The sequence below is a fragment of the Coregonus clupeaformis genome, chromosome 14 (assembly GCF_020615455.1).
Source record: "Coregonus clupeaformis isolate EN_2021a chromosome 14, ASM2061545v1, whole genome shotgun sequence".
Taxonomy (NCBI): domain Eukaryota; kingdom Metazoa; phylum Chordata; class Actinopteri; order Salmoniformes; family Salmonidae; genus Coregonus; species Coregonus clupeaformis.
Window position 1 is genome coordinate 32,044,289 of NC_059205.1, and position 24,217 is coordinate 32,068,505.

A 24,217-nucleotide genomic window follows, 5' to 3' on the forward strand; every position below is an offset into this window, starting at 1 on the left:
AAATAAAGGTGGGAAAAAATAAATAATAATAATAAATAGACAGAAGCGTGCTACATGGCAGACCAATCCGAACTTATCTCTCGGCATATCTCAGCCAATCATGGCTAGCAGGAAGGCTCCTGTCTTTTTTCGTAGCTAAACCAACTATTACAGATGGCATACGAGTTTGTTATTAAGGCACATGAAAGTTCACGTGTTCCAGAAAGCATTTTTCCTTCAAATGCCTCTCCTGTGAAGTAATAACGTGTGACATACTGTATGCCTAGCTTCTTGAAACGGGTCACATTTGGCCTCTTCTCCCTTTCTCCTGAGGTCTACTTCACGTCCTGTGCACCTGTGACTGGTGCTTCCTGCGTCTGTCAGTCACCCTCTGTTTCACATTGGTCCTCGTGCCCCCACCCTCAAACCGTGTGTGTGTGTGTGTGTGTGTGTGAGAGAGAGAGAGAGAGAGAGAGAGAGAGAGAGAGAGAGAGAGAGAGAGAGAGAGAGAGAGAGAGAGAGAGAGAGAGAGAGAGAGAGAGAGAGAGAGAGAGAGAGAGAGAGAGAGAGAGAGAGAGAGAGAGAGAGAGAGAGAGAGAGAGAGAGAGAGAGAGAGAGAGAGAGAGAGAGAGAGAGAGAGAGAGAGAGAGAGAGAGAGAGAGAGAGAGAGAGAGAGAGAGAGAGAGAGAGAGAGAGAGAGAGAGAGAGAGAGAGAGAGAGAGAGATGCACACTTCGTAGCTATCAAGTGGGAACCAATGCTAGGGTCAGCATAAAACCATCACGTCAATTATCTACAGCTACCTCGTGCAGTTTTTCGAAAATCAATCAAACACATTCACCTAGACACTCGCATCCAGACGTGATATTGAAACAACTATTACAACAGAAGTGCAATGTACAGATTTACAAATCAAAAGACTGATTCTGTTTTTCATATTCTTTAATAAAAAGACAAAGAAATTATGATTACAAAAATAATTTTAAGGCTATACAAACTTGGGTAGATACTTTCAGCACATTTTGAACACTGATAATCTTTGTCTCAATCTGTTGACACTGATGATGGTGGCACAGTCCAGTCTTATGTCGAAATCACAGTAAGGCATTTTAGTCCAAGACCTGAGTATACTGTATATCTTTCAGTAGTTGTGAAGTAAAACTCATTGGTCTATCTACATTCATGTCCTTGGCTCCTGAGGCATGTTTGTATGTGTTACTCCTGCATGTGTTGGAGGGTCCTCTGGTAGTCTCCTGGAGCTGGAGGTGAGCTCTCTGTGTGTCCCTGGAGCTCATAGTCCCTCAGGTAGTGACTGCTGTTCTGCTGGGTGAAGTACAACAGGTCCCTGGCAAACATTGGCTCCACCTGCAACACACACAGAGGTCACTCTATGAATGATGAATGATAATTAATAAAGATTGCTCACATTTACCAAATCTCTCCCTACCTTAGTTTCTGCAAATCTGTAAGGTGTAAGCAATATGCACTGCACTGCTTATACCTATCCAGACCTTACAGATCTACAAACATTGATGACTTGGGGTCAAGGGAGAGGGGTAGGAGCAATTTGGAACCAGTTGATAGAGTCCTTTCACATCATGACTAACAAGGCTAGGCAGGCTATAGAGAAATCATTTTGTTTCAACCTTTCTCATTTTCGAACTGATCTTAATGCAGTAAAACAGTGAAAGTATGTAGTGTACTGTACCTGTGCTGTGATCATCTTGGTCTGGCGCTGGGGGTCCGGGTACTCGTCTCCGAAACACAGCACCACCTGGTGCCTGGGCATGGGACGACCATGGTGGGCATACCCCTGCAGCTCTGGAAGGAGGGAGTGTACAATGAGTTTATTGACTTATTTCACCCCAAATCACCAGTTTGCCCTCTAACAGCTGAAAACAGCTACTTTGCTCGTGAAGGAAGGACCTTCAGCTTAAGAGGGATTGGTATTGTGATACAGTAGCACTGCAAGGAACATGCTATGCTGAGAGAAAGAGGTTCACAGAATCAGAAAGAGGAGTCAGTGAAACCTTTTTCCAGTCATTTGAAAGGAAGTCCTTCGTGTGAAAAATGAGTGGTGCACATGTAAACTAGAGCTACACATGAAAACGGGGGCTGTTTCATGGAGAGACTCCACGGAAAGGTCGCTGCTAAGAATGTGACAAATCTCTTACCCACTGATACCACAGCACGGAGAGGGACTTTTACATTCTTAGCGGCATTCTACAGTAGGCCTCCTCCAATCATCTTCATTATCATCATCATCACCACCACCATTATCATCATCATCACAATCAAAATACTGTTTCTCACCAGTGAGGAACTGCTGAGTGTCAAACAGCTTGCAGGTCTGTTCTTTCTCCAGTTTGTTGGGTTTGTCCGTGTATGGGGCTAGCGGGCCCTCCCAGTACACTCGGCTCTGGCAGAGCCGCTTGGCATAGAGCCCATCTGACACCATCCACAGGAGCACACCCCTCTCCAGGACATTGGGTAGCTTTTCCGACCCCCTCCTCTGAGACTCGGGGTAAGGGGAAGGGAACAGCACCACTTCTGCACCGCTGTACAGCTTGTCCTCAGGGCAGGGGGAGGACGGAGAGGAAGAGGAGGAGGAAGAAGAGGTGATCTGGCAGCCTTCAGGACTAGAGGTGGTTACCTTCATGACCAAAGACTCACGGTAGAACAGGGACACGTGCAGTCGGAAGTCTGGAGGAGAGAGGGGGGAGATTGTTAGAGAATAAACGAGTGAGTAGAAGTATTCCAAATAAAACAAGGTGGACAGCTGTCTGAAAACGAATGTACAAACAGTGTAGAAATAAAGTGAATAAAGGTAGTTAGCAAACTACTGAAATTTACAACTTTATAATCATGTTACTTTAACTGTAGTGGTCTCTACAGTCACCCATCTAAAACATCAACAATATACTAATATAAAACCCTTAATATGAGCACTGTTTCCAGCTCCATCACTGACAAACAACTGACCTTATTAAAACCCAGATTAGGGAAGTAATTGTCCTATAAATAGCTTCTGGTAACAAGAGATAACAATTCAGCACGCTCCACTACATCTTACTACTCCTGCCCTTTGTGTCCAGCTGTCATTGCACTGTTCAGTGGTGTAGCAGTAGTAGCAGTAGCAGTAGCAGCAGAAGTTGTAACTAAGTAATATAGTAGTAATAGAATAAATATGTCTTTACCAGAAAGGGTGGCCATGTTGTGCTCCATAGTAAATGCTGTGGGGTGGGACTCTGAGGAGGAGTATGAATAGAAGGAGCCAGTGAACTGATTACCTGGGAGGAAAATATTAAAGGAGTATCGTTATTAACCAATGAATGAGTGTTTACGGAGTACATTTCATGGGGGATAAAGCACTACACCTTGTTGTCATGATTTTATATCAGGAGGAACCTGACTAGAGCATGTCAAATGAAGCCCTCAATATTTTGGAGAAGTGGAAGCCACCAAAGCCTTCACTGTCAACCTAAATCTGTTTCTACAATGTCTGTGTATGTGTGTGTGTATGTGTGTGTGTGTGTGTGTGTGTGTGTGTGTGTGTGTGTGTGTGTGTGTGTGTGTGTGTGTGTGTGTGTGTGTGTGTGTGTGTGTGTGTGTGTGTGTGTGTGGGACATTTTGTCAAATGAAACCCTCAATATTTTGGAGAAGTGGCAACCACTAAAGCATTCATTGTCAACCTAAAGCTGTTTTTACAACGTGTTTGTCTGTGAAATGTGTCTTAGCTCAAATACACCTCTGGCAATTCTGTCATACACTGACCTTAGCCTATTCAATAGTACACAGTCTTTTATATATCATTACTTTAAGACATGAAGGTCAGTCGCAAAAACCATCAAGCACTATGATGAAACTGGCTCTCATGAGGACCACCACAGGAATGGAAGACCCAGAGTTACCTCTGCTGCAGAGGATAAGTTAATTAGAGTTACCGGCCTCAAAAATGGCAGCCAAAATAAATGCTTCACAGAGTTCAAGAAACAGACACATCTCAACATCAACTTTTCAGAGGAGACTGTGTGAATCAGGACTTCATGGTCGAATTGCTGCAAAGAAACCACTACTAAAGGACACCAATAAGAAGAAGATACTTGCTTGGGCCAAGAAACACAAGCAATGGACATTAGACCGGTGGAAATGTTTCCTTTGGTCTGGAGTCCAAATTTGAGATTTTTGGTTCCAAACGCCGTGTCTTTGTGAAACGCGTTGTGGGTGAACGGATGATCTCTGCATGTGTATTTCCCACCTTAGAGCATGGAGGAGGAGGTGTTATGGTGTGGGGGTGCTTTGCTGGTGACACTGTCTGTGATTTATTTAGAATTCAAGGCACACTTAACCAGCATGGCTACCACAGCATTCTGCAGCGATACGCCATCCCATCTGGTTTGGGCTTAGTGGGACTATCATTTGTTTTTCAACAGGACAATGACCCAACACACCTCCAGGCTGTGTAAGGGCTATTTTACCAAGAAGGAGAGTGATGGAGTGCTGCATCAGATGACCTGGCCTCCACAATCCCCCGACCTCAACCCAATTGAGATGGTTTGGGATGAGTCGGACTGCAGAGTGAAGGAAAAGCAGCCAACAAGTGCTCAGCATATGTGGGAACTCCTTCAAGACTGTTGGAAAAGCATTCCTGATGAAGCTGATTGAGAGAATGCCAAGAATGTGCAAAGCTGTCATCAAGGCAAAGGGTGGCTATTTGAAGAATGTCAAATATAAAATATATTTTGATTTGTTTAACACTTTTTTGGTTACTACATGATTCCATATGTGTTTTTTCATAGTTTTGATGTCTTCACTATTATACTACAATGTAAAACATATAAAAAATGAAGGAAAACCCTTGAATGAGTAGGTGTGTCCAAACTTTTGACTGGTAGTGTATGTATATACATATACACACACACACACACATATATATACACACACAGTGCATTCGGAAAGTATTCAGAACCCTTCACTTTTTCCACATTTTGTTACGTTACAACCTTATTCTAAAGTGGATTAAATTAACTTTTTTCCATATCAATCTACACACAATACCCCATAATAACAAAGCAAAAACAGGTTTTTAGAAATGTTTGCAAATAAAAAACAGAAATACCTTATTTACATAAGTATTCAGACTCTTTGCTATGAGACTCGAAAATGAGCTCAGTTGCATCCTGTTTCCATTGATAATTCTGGAGATCTTTCTACAACTTGATTGGAGTCCACCTGTGGTAAATTCAATTGATTGGACATGATTTATAAAGGCACACACCTGTCTATATAAGGTCCCACAGTTTACAGTGCATGTCAGAGCAATAACCAAGCCATGAGGTTGAAGGAATTGTCCGTTAGAGCTCCGAGACAGGATTGTGTTGAGGCACAGTTCTCGGGAAGGGTACCAAAAAAGTTCTGCAGTATTGAAGGTCCCCAAGAACACAGTGGCCTCCATCATTCTTAAATGCAAGACGTTTGGAACCACCAAGACTCTTCCTAGAGCTGGCCACCCGGCCAAACTGAGCAATCGGGAGAGAAGGGCCTTGGTTAGGGAGGTGACCAAGAACCCGATGGTAACTCTGACAGAACTCCAGAGTTCCTCTGTGGAGATGGGAGAACCTTCCAGAAGGACAACCATCCCTGCCTCACTCCACCCATCAGCCCTTTATGGTAGACTGACCAGACGGAAGCCACTCCTCAATAAAAAGCACATGACAGCCCGCTTGGAGTTTGCCAAGAAACACCTAAGAGAAACAAGATTCTCTGGTCTGATGAAACCAAGATTGAACTCTTTGGCCTGAATGCCAAGAGTCACGTCTGGAGGAAACCTGGCACCATCCCTACGGTAAAGCATGGTGGTGGCTGCATCATGTTGTGCGGTTGTTTTTCAGTGGCATGGACTGGGAGACTAGTCAGGCTTGAGGGAAAGATGAATAGAGCAAAGTACAGAGAGATCCTTGTTGAAAACCTGCTCCAGAGCCCTCAGGACATCAAACTGGGGTGAAGGTTCACCTTCCAACAGGACATCGACCCTAAGCATACAGCAAAACAACGCAGGAGTGGATTCGGGACAAGTCTCTGAATGTCCTTGAGTGGCCCAGCCAGAGTCTGGATTTGAACTCGATCTAACATCTCTGGAGAGACCTGAAAATAGCTGTGCAGCAACGCTCCCCATCTAACCTGACCGAGCTTCAGAGGATCTGTAGAGAAGAATGGTAGAAACTCCCCAAATACAGGTGTGTCAAACTTGTAGCGTCACAAGACTTGAATCTGTAATCTCTGCCAAAGGTGCTTCAACAAAATACTGAGTAAAGGGTCGGAATACTTATTTAAATGTTTTTGTTTTGTCATTGTGGGGTATTGTGTGTAGATTGATGAGAAAAAAATGCCCACCAGAGCTCCTGCCAGAAAATGTAATGTTTTAGAGAATTTGGCAGTACGTTCAACCGCAGACCCTGCGTAATCATGGCAGCCCAGGACCTCTACTTCCGGATTCTTCACGTGCCCTATGGTGGGGTTATGGTTTGCTGATGTCAACGTTGTGAACAGAGTGCCCCATGGTGGGGGTGGGGTCATGGTATGGGCAGGCATAGACTACGGACAACGACCACAATTGCATTTTATCGATGGCAATTTGAATGCACAGAGATACAGTGACGAGATGTTGAGGCCCATTGTCGTGCCATTCATCTGCCGCCATCACCTCATGTTTCAGTATGATAATGCACATCCCCAAGTCGCAAGGATCTTTACACATTTCCTGGAAGCTGAAAATGTCCCATTTCTCCCATGGCCTGTATACTCACCAGACATGTCAACAATTGGGCATGTTTGGGATGCTCTGGACTGGATCGACATGTACGACAGCGTATTCCAGTTCCCACCAATATCCAGCGACTTCGCACAGCCATTGAAGAGGAGTGGGACAACATTCCACAGGGCACAATCATCAGCCTGATCAACTCTATGCAAAGGAGATGTGTCGCACTGCATGAGGCAAATGGTGGTCACACCAGATTCTGACTTGTTTTCTGATCCACACCCCTACCTTTTTTTAAGGTATCTGTGACCAACAGATTCATATCTGTATTCCCAGTCATGTGAAATCCATAGATTAGGGGTTTATTTATTTATTTCAATTGACTGATTTCCTTATATGAACTGTAACTGAATTGTTTCTTGTTGCGTTTATATAAAGGTTAAATAAATAAATAAACAAAAATATACTGTGTAATCTTATCTCTCCATTATATGTTATTTCCTATAATCAGTGCCCACCCCATGCCCATGGCCATGCTATGCTATGTCTCACCGTTATCTGTGTGTGGCCCGGTGTGCCACGGTCGGCTGAGTGGCGGTGGGTAGTGGCACTGGCTGTACTGCAGCTCAACGTGAGGTGGCTGGTGGTGCTGAGGCTGAGGCTGAGGCTGCTGCTGGTGGTCCTGTGTGTGGCTGTACTCCCTCCTCTCCTTCCTCTCCTGGGGAACTATGTAGCCACCAGACACCTTGAGACAGGCCAGGGGGAGAGGAGACAGGTGTTAGTCAGGCAGTGATAGGTTCCTGATCCACACACAACAGGGAGAGAGAGCTGTGAAGAACTTTGAAGATCTTAAGACCATTGAAGGAACCTGTTGCAGGGGTAAACAAATTACTTTACCTGGCTGTGTAGAGTTGGGTACAGAGAGTGCATGGGGTAGCTGCTCTCGGAGCTCATGTGTGTCATTGTCTCTGCCATCTTGATCCCTGCATTACAGAAATGTAACATTAGACATCACATCATAGAATTCTCTATGTTCGAATCTACAATGCACAATCCAAAATGATGTGGTGGTCCCTCAGAAATGTGTTTGATCCTCAATAAGAAGACATTCACTATAGTCAACATGATTAGTGCCTATTCAACAGAGCTCACATGCTATTCAGCCCCTTCAAAAAGTTGAATACAAAAACTATACATGCTTGCAATACATTTGTTTAAAGTGTCTCATCCCCAGGTTGCAGATTTGGTCTCTAAGAGTCACTGCTAACTGAGGCTGCCATATGAGAGTGACAAAGGGGTCTTCTGTCTAGCCTTCAGCCTTCGTTATGCAAGGTTAAGTGTGTATGTTGGGCATTCTGCACTGGGTAACCGAAGCCCTCTAAAAAAAAGCCCTGAGACCTTTTTGTTAGACGCATCGGCTTCCTCTCTGCTTCCTGCCTCATGAGACGATGGAGGCAAAATGAAACATTGCCGGCTGTATGTGTGTCTGCTTGGCTATGTTCAGAGTTAGTGTTTTCATTACCTTTGACATATGAAATCTGTGACATCACCTGCCAGTAGCCTATATCATTTAATTATGGTACAGTAGACATTTCTGACAACAGTTTACACTTGTGTCATTGACTTGACTTTGGAAATATAGCAATTAGATTAACAAAACTTGCCTCTCTTAGCTCCCTCCGGTATGATTCTGTAGACTTTGTAAGGATCTGATATATCAAGTTGGCTTCTCTCCACCAGCTCATCAAAGTCATTACTTTTGTTAAGAGCACATCGCAGTCTGGTCTTCCATGTGGGGGGGTCTGGTTTGTCCACTCCTTCCCTGTGTTTCCCTTTGAACAATGCCCAAGCCTGCAATAATCAACAGCATAATAGGTTGACTGATTTACACTTTCTCTCTGCATTCAATTTCAATTTATCTGGCGATAAGTAAGGCATTAGTAGGCCTGCATCAAAATCAACATTAAATGGTCTCTGCCTTAAACAAATATCCATTGCCTTGAACAAAGATTATCAGTTGTTATACTGTAGTAAAAAACCAACAGGTAGTCTATAGCAAATACTATAAATTACACCTGCTCAAGTAGACTAGGTCTGGAGTGTGAATTGAGTGAATTAATATGATTGAGTTAGCAATACTTTATGGGGTACCTGCACACTATATTCAATATTCACAAGTTGTAAATAGTAACTAAAAAGTAGAAGAAGAAAAAAACGGTAGAGAAGTATGGTGAAGTGAGTGTGTTGTTCCAAACGCACTTTGAAGAGTGCAGCATCCTCGTCTCGATTGTAGTCCTGTTTGCCCGCATGTTTCCACGGGATCCTGAAAATGCATTTCTCGCCATTCTCCCAAACCAGTCCAGGATAGCTACTGCTGTCAATCTGATCGATCAGCCACTGTCTAAGTTTCCCATTGCCACAGCTCACTGACAGGCCGCTGTCCCCCTCTAAGTTCATCTCTGTCAAAAAGCACATGCAATAGAAGGATGGGCATAAAGATAATGTGGGTTGCAATAAGTCCGTTCATCATGCAAAGCAAAACAATGTCAGTTGGTGCTGAGTGATGAAAGTTATCAGGGAAGTCATGCTTTTATAAAAATGCCATGCTTTCATGAAATTAGGCTATAATATCACCATTTTTTTGAAAGTATATATTTTTAGATTAAACACACACATATATATATATATATATATATATATATATATATGATTATTAATTTTTTAATTGCATTAAATAAATCACATACAAAATAAGTAGGCCTTAATTTAAGAATGAAAACCTTCTGGATGTGTTGGGCTATTTTAATTCAAAGACAATGTAATTCATATTTTGTAGGCTCAGAAAAACAATGTTATAATCACATGCAAAAAATTAATAACATAATAATCTTAAGCGCATCAATATCACTGCATCAACTTCAGAACTTTCCCCTCGCTTATGTTCCCTATTGCCTACTATGAGTGAGAATAAATTCCTTACCTCTAACCATGTGAAGTGATGAAATCGATTTCACTAACACTGTTCTCAAGTGAGAACATGGGGTGCCATATTCTTAAATATAGTCAGTCACATCTTGATGTGCCGGTGTCACGACTGGGAGGAGCTGCAGTTCTCTGAAGCTTGTCGAGAACAACCTACAGTCTGTGGATGGGGAATCCCTCTCGAGTGGCAAACACAGGAGTGGCAAACACAGGAAGCAAACGCCACCATGGAATGGAACAATTACCTGTGCTCAATATCAAAACAGAAACTCCCTAAAATCGTCATTATGTCAATCGATCCCATTATCATTATATGTTTATGCTTTAAATACTGTATTATAAAATCCTAAAATATAATTGTTGTTGAGTTGATAGCATTTTCATAATGTAGTTATATGGCAATTAAAATAGAATTTCAATTTCATTTAGTCAAACCTCTTGCAAGTTAATTACAGTAGCCTATTACATTGATGAAAATATGGGATAATTTAGTGGAGAGTTTTCATTTTATTCACAAATACAATATAGCCTCAATTTGTTTTACTGTGGTTATACTTCTGCCCTCCAGTGGTTGTGTAATGCACATAACCTTAAATATCAACTGGGTCTAATTCATAGGCTGTACGCTATATCTATTGGAGGAGGGCTACATTATAGGTAGGTACGTGGGTAAGTAGGCAACAGACAAATTCAAATGCATCACTTTTCAGAGCCATGTTGCACTCATGCCCAGCATCTGTATCCCTCCAATGCTGACAGAGGGGGCTGAAAAGGTTGTTTTTACTCCTGTCATGCAAGGCTTCCTTTGCATGCTACACAAACAGGAAATAGACCCGGAAACAGAGAGGTAAAAAGAGCAGAGCATGTCCGTCTGTCATCACATTGTATCTGACAGCACAGCAGGCATACCAGTAGTTAATAACCATTTCATCTCAGTTATAATTTCATCTTTAATCCTTTTATTAATGCACAAAAAGCTGATGTAGCTTCAAGCAGAAACAAATGACATGACAACAATATCATACATTTTCAAGGTTTAGAAAAACAGCATACATAGCTATATACATCAATTAGGGGTAATAAAACAATAAATATAAACATAAATAAACATTCCATTCTCAAAATGGTGCATCCGTCGGCCCATCCTCCCCCAGTCTTCTCCAGTAGAGGGACAACAACATAGAGAGATTCTGGTCCAACAGTGTACTGACAGAGAGAGAATTTCCCCCAGGCGCCAGAGTGGTATCATCCCACAGTGCAAGTCTTCAGACCTGGATAAGGGGTCTCAGGTACCCTGCAATCCTGGAGGGGTCGGCGGCTCAGCATTCACCTCCACCCCCACCCCATTGGGTTTGAGACTCTTGGCCAACAGGATGCGGATGTCATCCTCGTCGTTGAAGGGACTCTCTTTGTACTCCTGCCAAAGCCACTCCCTGTACTGCAGATACATACAACAAAATACAGTATGTCAATATTCTTGTCTATTGAGGCAGGTGTATTCTCTTTCTAAAGTAACTACAGCATAGCCTGATGAGGCTACACCTTGCTCTGAAGGCTTTAATGCTTAAAGGCACAGTGCAGTCAAAAAAAGTTGATGTTCCTGTGTTTTATATACAGCTGCGGAAAAAACCACTGCAAAATTATCAGTTTCTCTAGTTTTACTATTTATAGGTCTGTGTTTGGGTAAAAATAACATTTTTGTTTTATTCTATAAACTACTGACAACATTTCTCCCAAATTCCAAATAAAAATATTGTCATTTAGAGCATTTATGTGCAGAAAATGACAACTGGTCAAAATAACAAAAAAGATGCAGTGTTGTCAGACCTCGAATAATGCAAAGAAAATAAGTTCATGTTCATTTTTAAACAACACAATAGTAATGTTTTAACTTAGGAAGAGTTCAGAAATCAATATTTTGTGTAATAACCCTGATTTTCAATCACAGCTTTCATGCGTCTTGGCATGCTCTCCACCAGTCTTTCACATTGATGTTGGGTGACTTTATGCCACTCCTGGCGCAAATATTCAAGCAGCTCGGCTTTGTTTGATGGCTTGTGACCATCCATCTTCCTCTTGATCACATTCCAGAAGTTTTCAATGGGGTTCAGGTCTGGAGATTGGGCTGGCCATGACAGGGTCTTGATCTGGTGGTCCTCCATCCACACCTTGATTGACCTGGCTGTGTGGCATGGCGCATTGTCCTGCTGAAAAAAACAATCCTCAGAGTTGGGGAACAAAGTCAGAGCAAAAGGAAGCAAGTTTTCTTCCAGGACAACCTTGTACGTGGCTTGATTCATGCGTCCTTCACAAAGACAAATCTGCCCGATTCCAGGCTTGCTGAAGCACCCCCAGATCATCACCAAATTTCACACCAAATTTCACAGTGGGTGCGAGACACTGTGGCTTGTAGGCCTCTCCAGGTCTCCGTCTAACCATTAGACGACCAGGTGTTGGGCAAAGCTGAAAATTGGACTCATCAGAGAAGATGACCTTACTCCAGTCCTCTACATTCCAATCCTTATGGTCTTTTGCAAACCTCAGCCTGGCTCTTCTTTGCTTCTCATTGATGAAGGGCTTTTTTCTAGCTTTGCACGACTTCAGCCCTGTCCCTAGGAGCCTGTTTCGAACTGTCCTCGCCGTGCACTTCACTCCAGCTGCCGTTTGCCATTCTTTTTGTAGGTCACTTGATGTCATCCTACGGATGTTGAGTGACATTCGAATGAGTTGGCGGTCATCCCGGTCAGTAGAGAGTCGTTTTCGCCCTCTGCCGGTCTGTAGCTTTGTTGTCTCCAATGTCTGCTGCTTGACCTTGTTCTTATGAACCGCCGTCTTTGACATTTTAAGGATGGAAGGAACCTGACGCTCACTGTATCCCTCTGCCAGTAAAGCCAGAATTGAACCCTTCTTTTCCTCACTCAAAACTTTCCTTTTCAACTCTTTTGGCATGGTCAATAGTTAGTTTTTGATTAATATTACTTTTGAGGTACTATTAGCACTGTTTTTGCCATCCAGCTGGTCCTATTGCAAGAGGATAGTGATGACCACAGCAGTGGTTTTTATACTTTTCCTTGTTAAATAAGATTTGGTTGATGTGATCACCTAATCAGTACCTAATTCAGTAGAATGAGGTGTGCCTGTGTTGGAATTCAACAGACACTGGAATGGAATGGAATGGATAAGAGCGTAAAATGAATGGCTGTCATACATGTAGAGATGCTGATTTAAGAAATAATTGCAGTGGTCTCTTAATTTTTTCCACAGCTGTATATTCCACATTATGAGGTTGGAATAATACTGTGAAATTGTGAAAATTATGATAATGCCCTTTTAGTGCAAGAGCTGTTTGAAAAGACTGCCTGAAATTTCAGCCTGTTTTGGTGACATCACCAGGCGGTAAATTTGTTAATAGACCAATAAGAAAGAGAGTTCCAAACATGGCCGGATTACCAAACGGGCACCCGGATTGCATATGATACCAAAATGTGTAGAATTGCAGGGGAAGCTTTTCTTGTTCCTTTTTGACCATTTTAATTGAAAACAATCACAGTAAGGTACCTAATTGAAATGATTTGATATTGAGATAAAAACTGCTGAATTGGACCTTTTAACACATACTTTTATGATGATAAGTAACTTTTTATTGAACTTCCATTTTCCTCCAAGAGTGACATTTTCCAATCTATCCTCCCTCTATCCCCCTCTGTACTGACCTGGTCAGCGTGAGTGGTCTCAAACTCCTGGAGCTGGTGCTGGAAGCCCAGGTTGGGCCCGGCGCAGGGCCGAGCCACCCTCACAGCAGCCAGAGCCTCCTGCCAGCCCAGCCCTGTCACCGTCATGATGTAGGCCACCACCAGGGTGACACTCCGAGACACACCCGCCAGACTGCATGGAGAGAGGGATGGATGGTTAAGGAGAGATGGATAGGAGTGGGTATGGCCATGATAGAGATAAAGGACATCAGCAAAAGGTCATATTAGACAATACATCGAATTGGAAGTCAAAGATAGAGGGTGTGCTGTGGAGGCAACATTAGAAATTGAATATAAAGGAAAGTCTTCCTCTGTATTTCTCAGAAGACCCTTAACCTCACCAGATATACCTCAGATAGTTTAACCAACACAATACATTCAAATCAAGATTGCTGTTTGGGGAAGTTCAAGAATAGCATTCTGCGTTATCTATCTATCTGCTGCGTATCATAGTCACACATGGGTTCACTTGTGAGCACTCAGTTAAACCCAGAGATACAGTAGCAGTTGGACAAATAAAGTTGTTTTGTATTTTATAAAGATTCTCACCAGTGGACCAAACAACCCTCTCCTTTCAGACGTGACTCGTGCATGAACATGATGCTCTGTTTAAAGTGCTTTGTCCTGAGAATGACACAAATACAGGTTATGTAAGGTCATAAGCAGCTCATAAAAAAGTTACAAACCAGTTACCATTCCCACAATGGTAACACAATTGTATCAGTTGTGGAAGAGAAAGCACATACGACAAGTAACATTAAAATCGCCAAAAAAGCAGTAAAACGGGCCCCCCACCCTAGTCATAAAAAGTGGGGTGATGAGTGGGTAAGGGTGTGCGAGCGGTGAAGGGTATGGGTGAGGGGAGGGCCGTAGGGGTGAGGATGGGTGTGTTCTACTAAGCTCTAGGGCCATCCATCTATCCTCCTGACAGGACCAGGATGAGAAAGTGGTGTCTGTGTCCATCTCTGGTTAGCCAGGGCCAGTTTCACATTTCGCCTGTAGGTTTCACACCGTGCTGGAGCGTCGAAGCGTGGGGGTAACAGCGGTGATGACAGCGACATCTGTGTGTGTGTGTGTGTTTTGGGGGGTGTTATAAAAATAGAGGCGTAGTGCAGATGGGCGAGGAAACACTGCAGTACAGAACCAGAGACGTCCTGTTCCTTCCTGCACATTAGAGGACCAGACCTCCTGCATTCTACGCACTTAACCAGAGTAAATGTGTGTGTGTGTGCGTGTTTCAGCATTATTTATCCACGTATGTATGTATACTATATGTTGTTATGGGTGCTCAGTACATATCTGCATGTGTTTGTGTCTTAATCCTAATGTGTAAAAATCCCTCCATGTTTTCTCAATAGAGAAATAAGAAGCTTAATCACCTTGTCATTTATTCAGTGCTTTGATTCACAGTTAAATGGTGAGCATGTGAAGCACATAATTTTCATACCAGTAGAACATGAACTAGAGACGCCCACACAGAGTGTGTCTGCTGGATAAAATGGATCTGAATGGTCTACTACACTTCTGTCCTGTGCTGTTCTGTTCTGTACCCGGTAGCCTTGTGTACAGACGTGGTCAAAAGTTTTGAGAATGACACAAATATTAATTTTCACAAAGTCTGCTGCCTCAATTTTTATGATGGCAATTTGCATATACTCCAGAATTGTCACGACTTCCGCCGAGGCTGCCCCCACTCCTGGTTCGGGCAGGCTTCGGCGTTCGTCGTCACCGGAGTACTAGCTACTGCCGATCCCATTCCCATTACTCCACTTGTCATGTCTTGTCAATCACACACACCTGGTGCTCATTCCCCTAATTAGTATGTGTATAAGTGTTCCCTCTGTTCCCCTTGTCTTTGTGAGTGATTGTTTGTTGTGAGAGCATGTAGCTCGGTTGAGCTACATTTCACTGTGTTATTGCCAAGGTGGATATTTTCCCTTGTATAGTTTCGTTTGACGCTTGGAGTGTTTGATTTATGCAAATATTTAAACTCTGGAATTTGGTATTTCACCTCCTGCGCCTGACTCCTTCTTTCACACCTCGTCACAGAATCACTCACCTGATCTGATTTGGAGTCAGCAGGAGAAGACCGCATGCCTGGAGTTGTGGCAAGGGTCCAGGAGCATTCCTCGATGTTGGCCAGCTTGGGGGAAGCGATGGATCGGGTTCTTCAGGTGGTAGAACGCCCGGAGAGGAGAGGATCCGATCTATCGAGACCAGCTGGTCAATCGGATCCAGCCACCTACACCCCAGCCCCTGGAGTGATCCAGATATCCCGGCCACCGGTGTTTGATGGGACGGCAGCGCGATGTAAGGGATTCCTACTCCAACTGGAGTTGTATTTCTCCAGCATCCGGCCGGAGCCCCGGGAGCGGGAGAAGGTATCCGTCCTCATTTCCTGCCTTTGTGGGAGAGCCCTGGAGTGGGCCAACGCGGTACCTCCCTCGTTCCAGACTGCGTTGGCCCACTCCAGGGCTCTCCCACAAAGGCAGGAAATGAGGACGATACCTTCTCTTCTGGAGAACTACGGGGAGTTTGCTCGCCTCTTTTTGGCCATTTTTGATCATCCGCCTGAGGCGGGCGAACGACTGGTTCATCTGAGGCAGGGTACGAGGACCGCTCAGGAATACGCGCTGGAGTTCCGGACGCTGGCAGCGGGGTCTGGGTGGAACGACCGTTCTCCCAACTGGTGGACATGGCCATCCGGCTGGACAATCTGCTAGCAGCCAGAGGACATCCTGGTAGGGGTCTGCCCGTTCCCACTCCGGACGACTCTGACCCCGAGCAGATGGAGCTGGGGGGAGCCGCCGGTGGAGAGAGCGCAGGAGGACAGCGACAGTGCCACTCTGGTGGCACGAAGGGACAATCCACCTCACATCGCAGTCAACGTTCTTTTGGGTCTGGAGGCGGTAGGCAGGGTACTCACGCATCACCCCAGGTAACGAACACCCAAACGTGTTCAGAGCCCTTTGTGGCACACTGTACTTTATCTATCTCCTTTCCCGATAACTTGGTAGGTTCCCAGTGTAAGGCGCTAGTCGATTCAGGGGCAGCTGGGAGTTTTATGGACAGGGCATTTTCACACCGTCAAGGCATTTCATTGGTTCCCCTAACCATTCCACTCCCCATCAGAGCACTTGATAGTCGACCATTAGGGTCCGGGTTGGTTAAGGAAGTTACGGTACCAGTCACCATGATTATGCAGGAGACACATGTTGAGCAGATCACCTTTATGATTATTGAGTCTCCTGCTTACCCTGTGGTCTTGGGTATCCCGTGGTTAGCCCTTCACAACCCCAATTTCTCATGGCTGCAGAGGGTTCTTACGAGGTGGTCACGTGAGTGTCCGGGTAGGTCTCTAGGTGTTTCCATTGGTGCGACCACGGTGGAAAGTCCAGACGGTACCCCCACCGTGCGCATTCCCCCCGAATACCATGATCTGGCGCTCGCGTTATCCAAGACGCAAGCGACTAAATTACCACCTCATCGGAAGGGGGATTGCGCGATAAACCTTCGGGTAGACACTGTACCTTCCAGGAGTCATGTGTATCCCCTGTCGCAGGCTGAAACGGAGGCTGTGGAAATATACGTCACCGAGTCCCTGCGCCAGGGGTATATACGTCCCTCCACTTCACCTGCCTCCTCGAGTTTCTTCTTTGTGAAGAAGAAAGATGGCGGTTTACGCCCGTGCATTGATTATCGACCACTGAATAATGTGACGGTACGATTTAGTTATCCTCTTCCACTCATTCCTTCAGCGATTGAGTCAATGCATGGGGCCCGTTCTTTCAACAAATTAGACATCAGGAGTGCCTACAACATGGTGCGTATTCGGGAAGGGGATGAGTGGAAAACAGCATTCAGCACAACCTCGGGGCATTATGAATACCTGGTGATGCCCTACGGTTTGATGAATGCTCCATCTGTTTTCCAGTCCTTTGTGAACGAGGTGTTTCCGGACATGCTTGGTCACGGTGTGGTGGTCTACATCGATGACATCCTGGTGTATTCCGCTACGCGCGCCGAGCATGTGTCCCTGGTTCGCAAAGTACTGGTCCGACTGCTGGAAAATGATCTTAATGCCAAGGCAGAGAAGTGTGAGTTTTTCCAGCAGTCAATCTCCTTCCTCGGATATCGCATTACCACCACAGGTGTGGAGATGGAGGAAGACCGCCTTGCAGCCGTGCGTAATTGGCCAACTCCAACCATGGTAAAGGAGGTGCAGCGCTTCCTTGGCTTTGCCAACTACTATCGAAGGTTTATTCGGGGCTTTGGCAAGGTCACAGCTCCCATTACCTCCTTGTTCAAGGGTGGGCCGTCCCGGCTCCGCTGGTCTGCTGAGGCTGATTTGGCCTTCAGTAGATTGCGGGGTCTGTTCACCTCCGCCCCGGTACTGGCTCACCCCGATCCATCACTACCTTTCGTAGTGGAGATTGATATGTCCGAGGTAGGGATAGGAGCGTTGGGAGCTGTCTTATCCCAACACTCGGGCACGCCACCCAGACTCCGCCCCTGTGCCTTCTTTTCTAAGAAGCTCAGCTCGGCGGAGCAGAACTACGGCGTTGGTGATCGGGAGCTGCTGGCTGTTGTCCGAGCTTTGACGGTGTGGAGACATTGGCTCGAAGGGGCGAAACACCCTTTCCTCGTCTGGACAGACCACCATAACCTGGAGTACATTTGGGCAGCGAGGAGGCTGAATCCTTGCCAGGCCAGATGGGCCCTCTTCTTCACCCGGTTTGATTTCACACTCTCATACATTCCGGGTATGAAGAACGTGAAGGCAGATGCACTGTCTCGGCTGTATGACACAGAGGAGAGGCCCAGAGACAACACCCCCATACTCCCGGCGCATTGTTGGGCCGGTAGTATGGGCGATGGACGCAGATATAGGGCAGGCATTACACACAGATCCATCTCCACCGCAGTGTCCAGCTGGGCTGCAGTACGTGCCTGCGCTTATCCGTGATCGTCTGTTCTACTGGGCACACACGTCACCCTCCTCTGGTCATCCAGGTATCAGTCGTACAATGCGCTGCCTGACCGAGAAGTACTGGTGGCCTACCTTAGCTAAGGACGTGAGGGTGTATGTTTCCTCATGCTCAGTGTGCGCCCAGAGTAAGGCACCTAGGCACCTCCCAGCGGGTAAGCTACAAACTTTACCAGTTCTCCAACGACCATGGTCTCACCTGAGTATTGATTTTGTCACTGATCTTCCCCCCTCCCAAGGTAACACCACTATCCTGGTCGTTGTGGACCGCTTTTCAAAGTCCTGCCGCCTCCATCCTCTGCCCGGTCTCCCCACGGCCCTACTAACTGCGGTGGCTCTGTTTACTCACGTCTTCCAGCACTACGGGGTACCAGAGGATATAGTGTCTGACCGAGGTCCCCAGTTCACGTCTAGAGTCTGGAAGGCGTTCATGGAACGTCTGGGGGTCTCGGTCAGCCTGACCTCTGGTTTTCACCCCAAGAGCAATGGGCAGGTGGAAAGGGTGAATCAAGATGTGGGTAGGTTCCTGCGGACTTACTGTCAGGACCGGCCGGGGGAGTGGTCGGTGTTCCTGCCATGGGAAGAATATGCTCAGAACTCTCTCCGCCACTCCTCCACTAACCTAACACCCTTCCAATGTGTTTTGGGGTACCATCCGGTCCTGGCACCGTGGCACCAGAGCCAGACTGAGGCTCCCGCGGTGGATGACTGGTTTCGGCGCGCGGAGGAGACTTGGGACGCTGCCCACGTTTGCCTCCAGCTCGCTGTGCGTCGTCAGAAGGACAATGCTGACCGCCACCGCAGGGAGGCCCCGGTGTTCATACCGGGGGATCGGGTCTGGCTCTCGACCCGGAATCTGCCCCTCCGCCTGCCCTGCCGGAAGCTGAGCCCGCGGTTTGTGGGGCTGTTTAAAGTCCTGAGGAGAATAAACGAGGTGACATACAGGTTGTTACTCCCCCCAGATTACCGTATTAACCCCTCGTTTCATGTGTCTCTCCTCAGGCTGGTGGTAGCTGGTCCGCTCCAGGAGTCTGAGGTACGGGAGGTTCCTCCACCTCCTCTGGACATTGAGGGGGCCCCGGCGTACTCGGTCTGTTCCATCCTGGATTCGAGGCGTCGGGTGGGGGGCCTTCAGTATCTTGTGGAGTGGGAGGGGTATGGTCCGGAGGAACGGTGCTGGGTCCAAAGGCGGGACATCCTCGATCCCTCCCTGTTGAGGGATTTCCACCATCGCCATTTATGCAAACGGTTTAAACTCTGGACTTCGGTATTTTACCTCCTGCGCCTGACTCCTTCTTTCACACCTCGTCACAATAATGTTATGAAGAGTGATCAGATGAATTGCAATTAATTGCAAAGTCCCTCTTTGCCATGAAAATGAACTTAATCCCAAAAAAAACTTTTCCACTGCATTTCAGCCCTGCCACAAAAGGACCAGCTGACATCATGTCAGTGATTCTCTCATTAACACAGGTGAGAGTGTTGACGAGGACAAGTCTGGAGATCACTTTGTCATGCTGATTGGGTTAGAATAACAGACTGGAAGCTTTAAAAGGAGGGTGGTGCTTGAATCATTGTTCTTCCTTTTTTAACCATGGTTACCTGCAAGGAAACACGTGCCGTCATCATTGCTTTGCACAAAAAGGGCTTCACAGGCAAGGATATTGCTGCTAGTAAGATTGCACCTAAATCAACCATTTATCGGATCATCAAGAACTTCAAGGAGAGAGGTTCAATTGTTGTGAAGAAGGCTTCAGGGCGAAAAAGAAGAAGAAAGTCCAGCAAGCGCCAGGACCGTCTCCTAAAGTTGATTCAGCTGCGGGATCGGGGCACCACCAGTGCAGAGCTTGCTCAGGAATGGCAGCAGGCAGGTGTGAGTGCATCTGCACGAACAGTGAGGCGAATACTTTTGGAGGATGGCCTGGTGTCAAGAAGGGCAGCGAGGAAGCCACTTCTCTCCAGAATAAACATCAGGGACAGACTGATATTTTGCAAAAGGTACAGGGATTGGACTGCTGAGGACTGGGGAAAAGTCATTTTCTCTGATGAATCCCCTTTCTGATTGTTTGGGGCAACCGGAAAAAAGCTTGTCCGGAGAAGACATGGTGAGCGCTACCATCAGTCCTGTGTCATGCCAACAGTAAAGCATCCTGAGACCATTCATGTGTGGGGTTGCTTCTCAGCCAAGGGAGTGGGCTCACTCACAATTATGCCTAAGAACACAGCCATGAATAAGGAATGGTACCAACACAGCAACTTCTCCCAACCATCCAAGAACAGTTTGGTGACAAACAATGCATTTTCCAGCATGATGGAGCACCTTGCCATAAGGCAAAAGTGATAACTAAGTGGCTCAGGGAACAAAACATTGACATTTTGGGTCCATGGCCAAGTAACTCCACAGACCTTAATCCCATTGAGAACTTGTGGTCAATCCTCAAGGAGGCGGGTGGACAAACAAAAACCCACAAATTCTGACAAACTCCAAGCATTGATTATGTAAGAATGGACTGCCATCAGTCAGGATGTGGCCCAGAAGTTAATTGACAGCATGCCAGGGCGGATTGCAGAGGTCTTGAAAAAGAAGGGTCAACACTGCAAATATTGACTCTTTGCATAAACTTAATGTAATTGTCAATAAAAGCCTTTGACACTTATGGAATGCTTGTAATTATACTTCAGTATACCATAGTAACATCTGACAAAAATATCTAAAAACACTGAAGCAGCAAACTTTGTGAAGACCAATACTTGTGTCATTCTCAAAACTTTTGGCCACTACTGTACTGTGTGGTGCTGTGTGTTCGGGTACTTACAGATTTTGTGTGGGCAGGTCTGCTGCTGAGATGCACAGATAGGTAATCTCCTGCAGGACAACAGCCAACTGTTATACGGTCTAACACAATCACAATCTAATAGGCAAAGTATACCAACAGGATCGTTGTAAACACCACTCACTACAAACTATTACATCATGCTGAATCCTCAGTCTTACAGGTGTTTCTGCAAACAACAAGAACCATTATGTAAGCTTACACACAAGGGCCTTTCCTATAGGCTGTGTTTGTGATGGTGTGATTGCAGCTGTAGTGAGGAAGTGATGGAAGGGGACAGACCTTGCTAGTTGCTATTGGGAGTAGTAGAATGCGAGAACACTAAATCCCACACAAGCTCGAGCCAGAGCACTGGGTCAGAAACTCAAATGAAAACTCCTCTCTGCTGCCCACTCTCTGCCTACACTCTCCCACAGAGCTCATTCAGGCTCCAACAGATTATTTCTATTGAAGTCATGTGAACCTGTTTTGTTTGGGATGGGGCATAGTCTAATGTTACACACTAAGCCACACTCTCATACTGCGGTCCGGAATTACCTGACAGACAGGTCCAGCGGAAAACATGCCCCATACTCTTCCCATGACTGTCATAAGTGCAATTTATTTCCTTAAACAAACTGTCTACATATTTCGATGATAACATGATTTATATGTTTATCATTAATCTAAATTGTATTTTGAAACTGGATTTTAGGTGTGCATGATACGGGAGAAGCATTAATTAATGTGTATAAATGCATGTGTCAGGTATCATTACATCATGTGTACATTCGTATAATAGCCTCATGCAGAAAACATCTCTGAGGTGGTATTTAGCTTTTTTTGTTCTAGCGAATGGTCCCCTGGGAATTGTTTTCTTACCGGCAGTATAGGGGCTGCACTATCATGGATAGAGAGGATGTGTGTGATGTTGTTCCTCGCTAACTGTTCCCTGTCCCTCGCATCTGTGGAAAAAAAGTATTGAATGACAAACACATTCATGAATCATCTAGAAATATTCATAGAATGTTCTCAAATATGAATGTGCCACTGAAATGTACTGGAAGGGAAAACAGTGAAGGGGTGTCTTCATTTGTCTTATCCTTAGCTCAAGCCTTTGACCAGTAGAGTGTGGAAGAAACACATACCTTTGAAGTTTCCCAAGTACAAGTCAGGCAGGACCTATGGGAAGGTAAGCATCGAATATTAATGTGTGACCTGTTGTTTACATTCATTCATCAGTGTTCATAAACCTAACATAATTACAACAAGCATTTCATTCATTTTCCAAATAACTAGGCTAAGCAACCATGTTGCTACTCAAAACACAAGCCCCCGGGCCTATTCTACCATTATCGACAGCAAAGATGAAACTCAAATATATAGCCTGTGTACTCAAGGAAAGACAACATGGAGGTGCAGGGACGGTGTATTTAGTTTGACACCAAATACCAGAGGACAGTGAGTTCAGACAACTGATACTTGTTACTCTGACTCCACACAAATTATGGTGATAATAAGGAATGTTAATGGAGGATCTGTGTGTGTGTGTGTGTGTGTGTGTGTGTGTGTGTGTGTGTGTGTGTGTGTGTGTGTGTGTGTGTGTGTGTGTGTGTGTTTGTACACAACAGGTGTCATCTACTCATGTTGATTGAAAAAACTCTCTGCACCCCTCATCAGTGTTGTTCCAGCTGCAGGATGAGGGACACATACTTTTACCACACACACACACACACACACACACACACACACACACACACACACACACACACACACACACACACACACACACACACACACACACACACACACACACACACACCACACACACACACACACACACACACACAGTACCAAGCCAACATTTGAGAAGGTAAATTGCTAAAGTATCCATAATGACATGTAGCCTACAGTACGTGATAACACACAGCAATGCATTACACCCAGAACAAGTAATATCAGCAAATGTGGTTTGCGTTCCATGATCATTTTTAACAGAAGTCTGTCCACTGTGTAGCCAAGGAGATGGAATGTAAAAGCACAATGCCTACACACCGGGTGTGTGTGAAAGCTGCTTTGATAGACAGCTAGATTAATTAAAGTGTACAGTGTACAGTACATACAGCAGCAAACTGACAATCTTATGGCATAAAGTGGAAATGATATCATGCAATTGTGCACCTGATTCAATATAATAAATTAGATGTAATACGTTTTTACAGCACCAATAGAACGCACACATTAAACACAGTTAACTACGCGTTCTTGACTGATCGTATAATTAATTGAAACCTCCGGTCTACAGAACTAGTGTACTCGGAGACCGTGCGTAAACTTTGTTGGGAGCGCATGCATATAGGCTGTATATCAACGAATAACATACCTTATTGAGCCCATTACCCATTCTAATCAAAGATGTCTGTAAAAACCAACGAATGGAATGAAAATTACGTAATTTATTGTTGTACTCTTGTCTCGAGAAGTAGTTCTCCAAAGGCTTTCACAAAACCTCCCCAAATTGCGAGCGAGGACCTCACGCAGTCTGCAGCAACATGGCGGTGCCAATGCTCCCGATCTTTCCAATGCTTCCTGGGATTTGTAGTTTTTCCTTATCTAGAGAGGGCCGCGCTCTGCAGCCGTTTTATACTCTATGGGTAGGCTATACCTATACAGTCAAAGATCTCTCAACCTATGAATGAACGAGTCAACACAGTGTCAAAACAAAAGTATTCTAATTCCACAACATATGTATTATTTTTTGGTAAAAGCCACTAACTCAACATATGTGTTTATCATTCTTAATTACAGGACTTATTATTTTGGAGATGAGGCAAGCAGTGCAATGCTACCAATGTCTTTCTCTCTGTTAATATGAGACAACTAATGTACACTGAGTCTACAAAACATTAGGAACACCTATACTTTCTGAAGGCACTGTATTGATT

General features: G+C 45.1%; 2 protein-coding genes across 2 annotated transcripts; both read right to left on the bottom strand.

Moving 5' to 3' along the window:
• Positions 1–902: 902 nt before the first annotated feature.
• Positions 903–9,813, bottom strand: irf4a (interferon regulatory factor 4a). The gene is made up of 9 exons (XM_041896300.1): positions 9,719–9,813; positions 8,998–9,197; positions 8,403–8,589; positions 7,636–7,721; positions 7,291–7,483; positions 3,176–3,268; positions 2,292–2,681; positions 1,687–1,799; positions 903–1,343 (listed from the first exon to the last, which is right to left on the bottom strand). The coding sequence occupies exons 1-9, from the start codon at positions 9,726–9,728 to the stop codon at positions 1,194–1,196; spliced, it is 1,422 nt and encodes a 473-aa protein (XP_041752234.1). The 5' UTR covers positions 9,729–9,813; the 3' UTR covers positions 903–1,193.
• Positions 9,814–10,958: 1,145 nt separating this feature from the next.
• Positions 10,959–23,811, bottom strand: LOC121581321 (dual specificity protein phosphatase 22-B-like). The gene is made up of 7 exons (XM_045224897.1): positions 23,656–23,811; positions 22,421–22,454; positions 22,155–22,237; positions 21,276–21,325; positions 14,022–14,096; positions 13,434–13,605; positions 10,959–11,158 (listed from the first exon to the last, which is right to left on the bottom strand). The coding sequence occupies exons 1-7, from the start codon at positions 23,674–23,676 to the stop codon at positions 11,006–11,008; spliced, it is 588 nt and encodes a 195-aa protein (XP_045080832.1). The 5' UTR covers positions 23,677–23,811; the 3' UTR covers positions 10,959–11,005.
• Positions 23,812–24,217: the final 406 nt, after the last annotated feature.

Bases quoted from the DNA above. Each gene is read 5' to 3' on its own strand.
- LOC121581321 (XM_045224897.1), bottom strand. From the start codon at position 23,676: ATGGGTAATGGGCTCAATAAG. The intron at 14,097-21,275 runs GTAAGTACCCGA...TGTCATTCTCAG, and splicing joins GACCTGCCCACACAAAATCT to GACAAAGCACTTTAAACAGA. The intron at 11,159-13,433 runs GTCAGTACAGAG...ATGTATCTGCAG, and splicing joins AGACCACTCACGCTGACCAG to TACAGGGAGTGGCTTTGGCA.
- irf4a (XM_041896300.1), bottom strand. The intron at 8,590-8,997 runs GTGCGTTTGGAA...TGATTATTGCAG, and splicing joins AGGATGCTGCACTCTTCAAA to GCTTGGGCATTGTTCAAAGG. The intron at 1,800-2,291 runs GTGAGAAACAGT...CCCTCCTTCCAG, and splicing joins CACTCAGCAGTTCCTCACTG to AGCTGCAGGGGTATGCCCAC.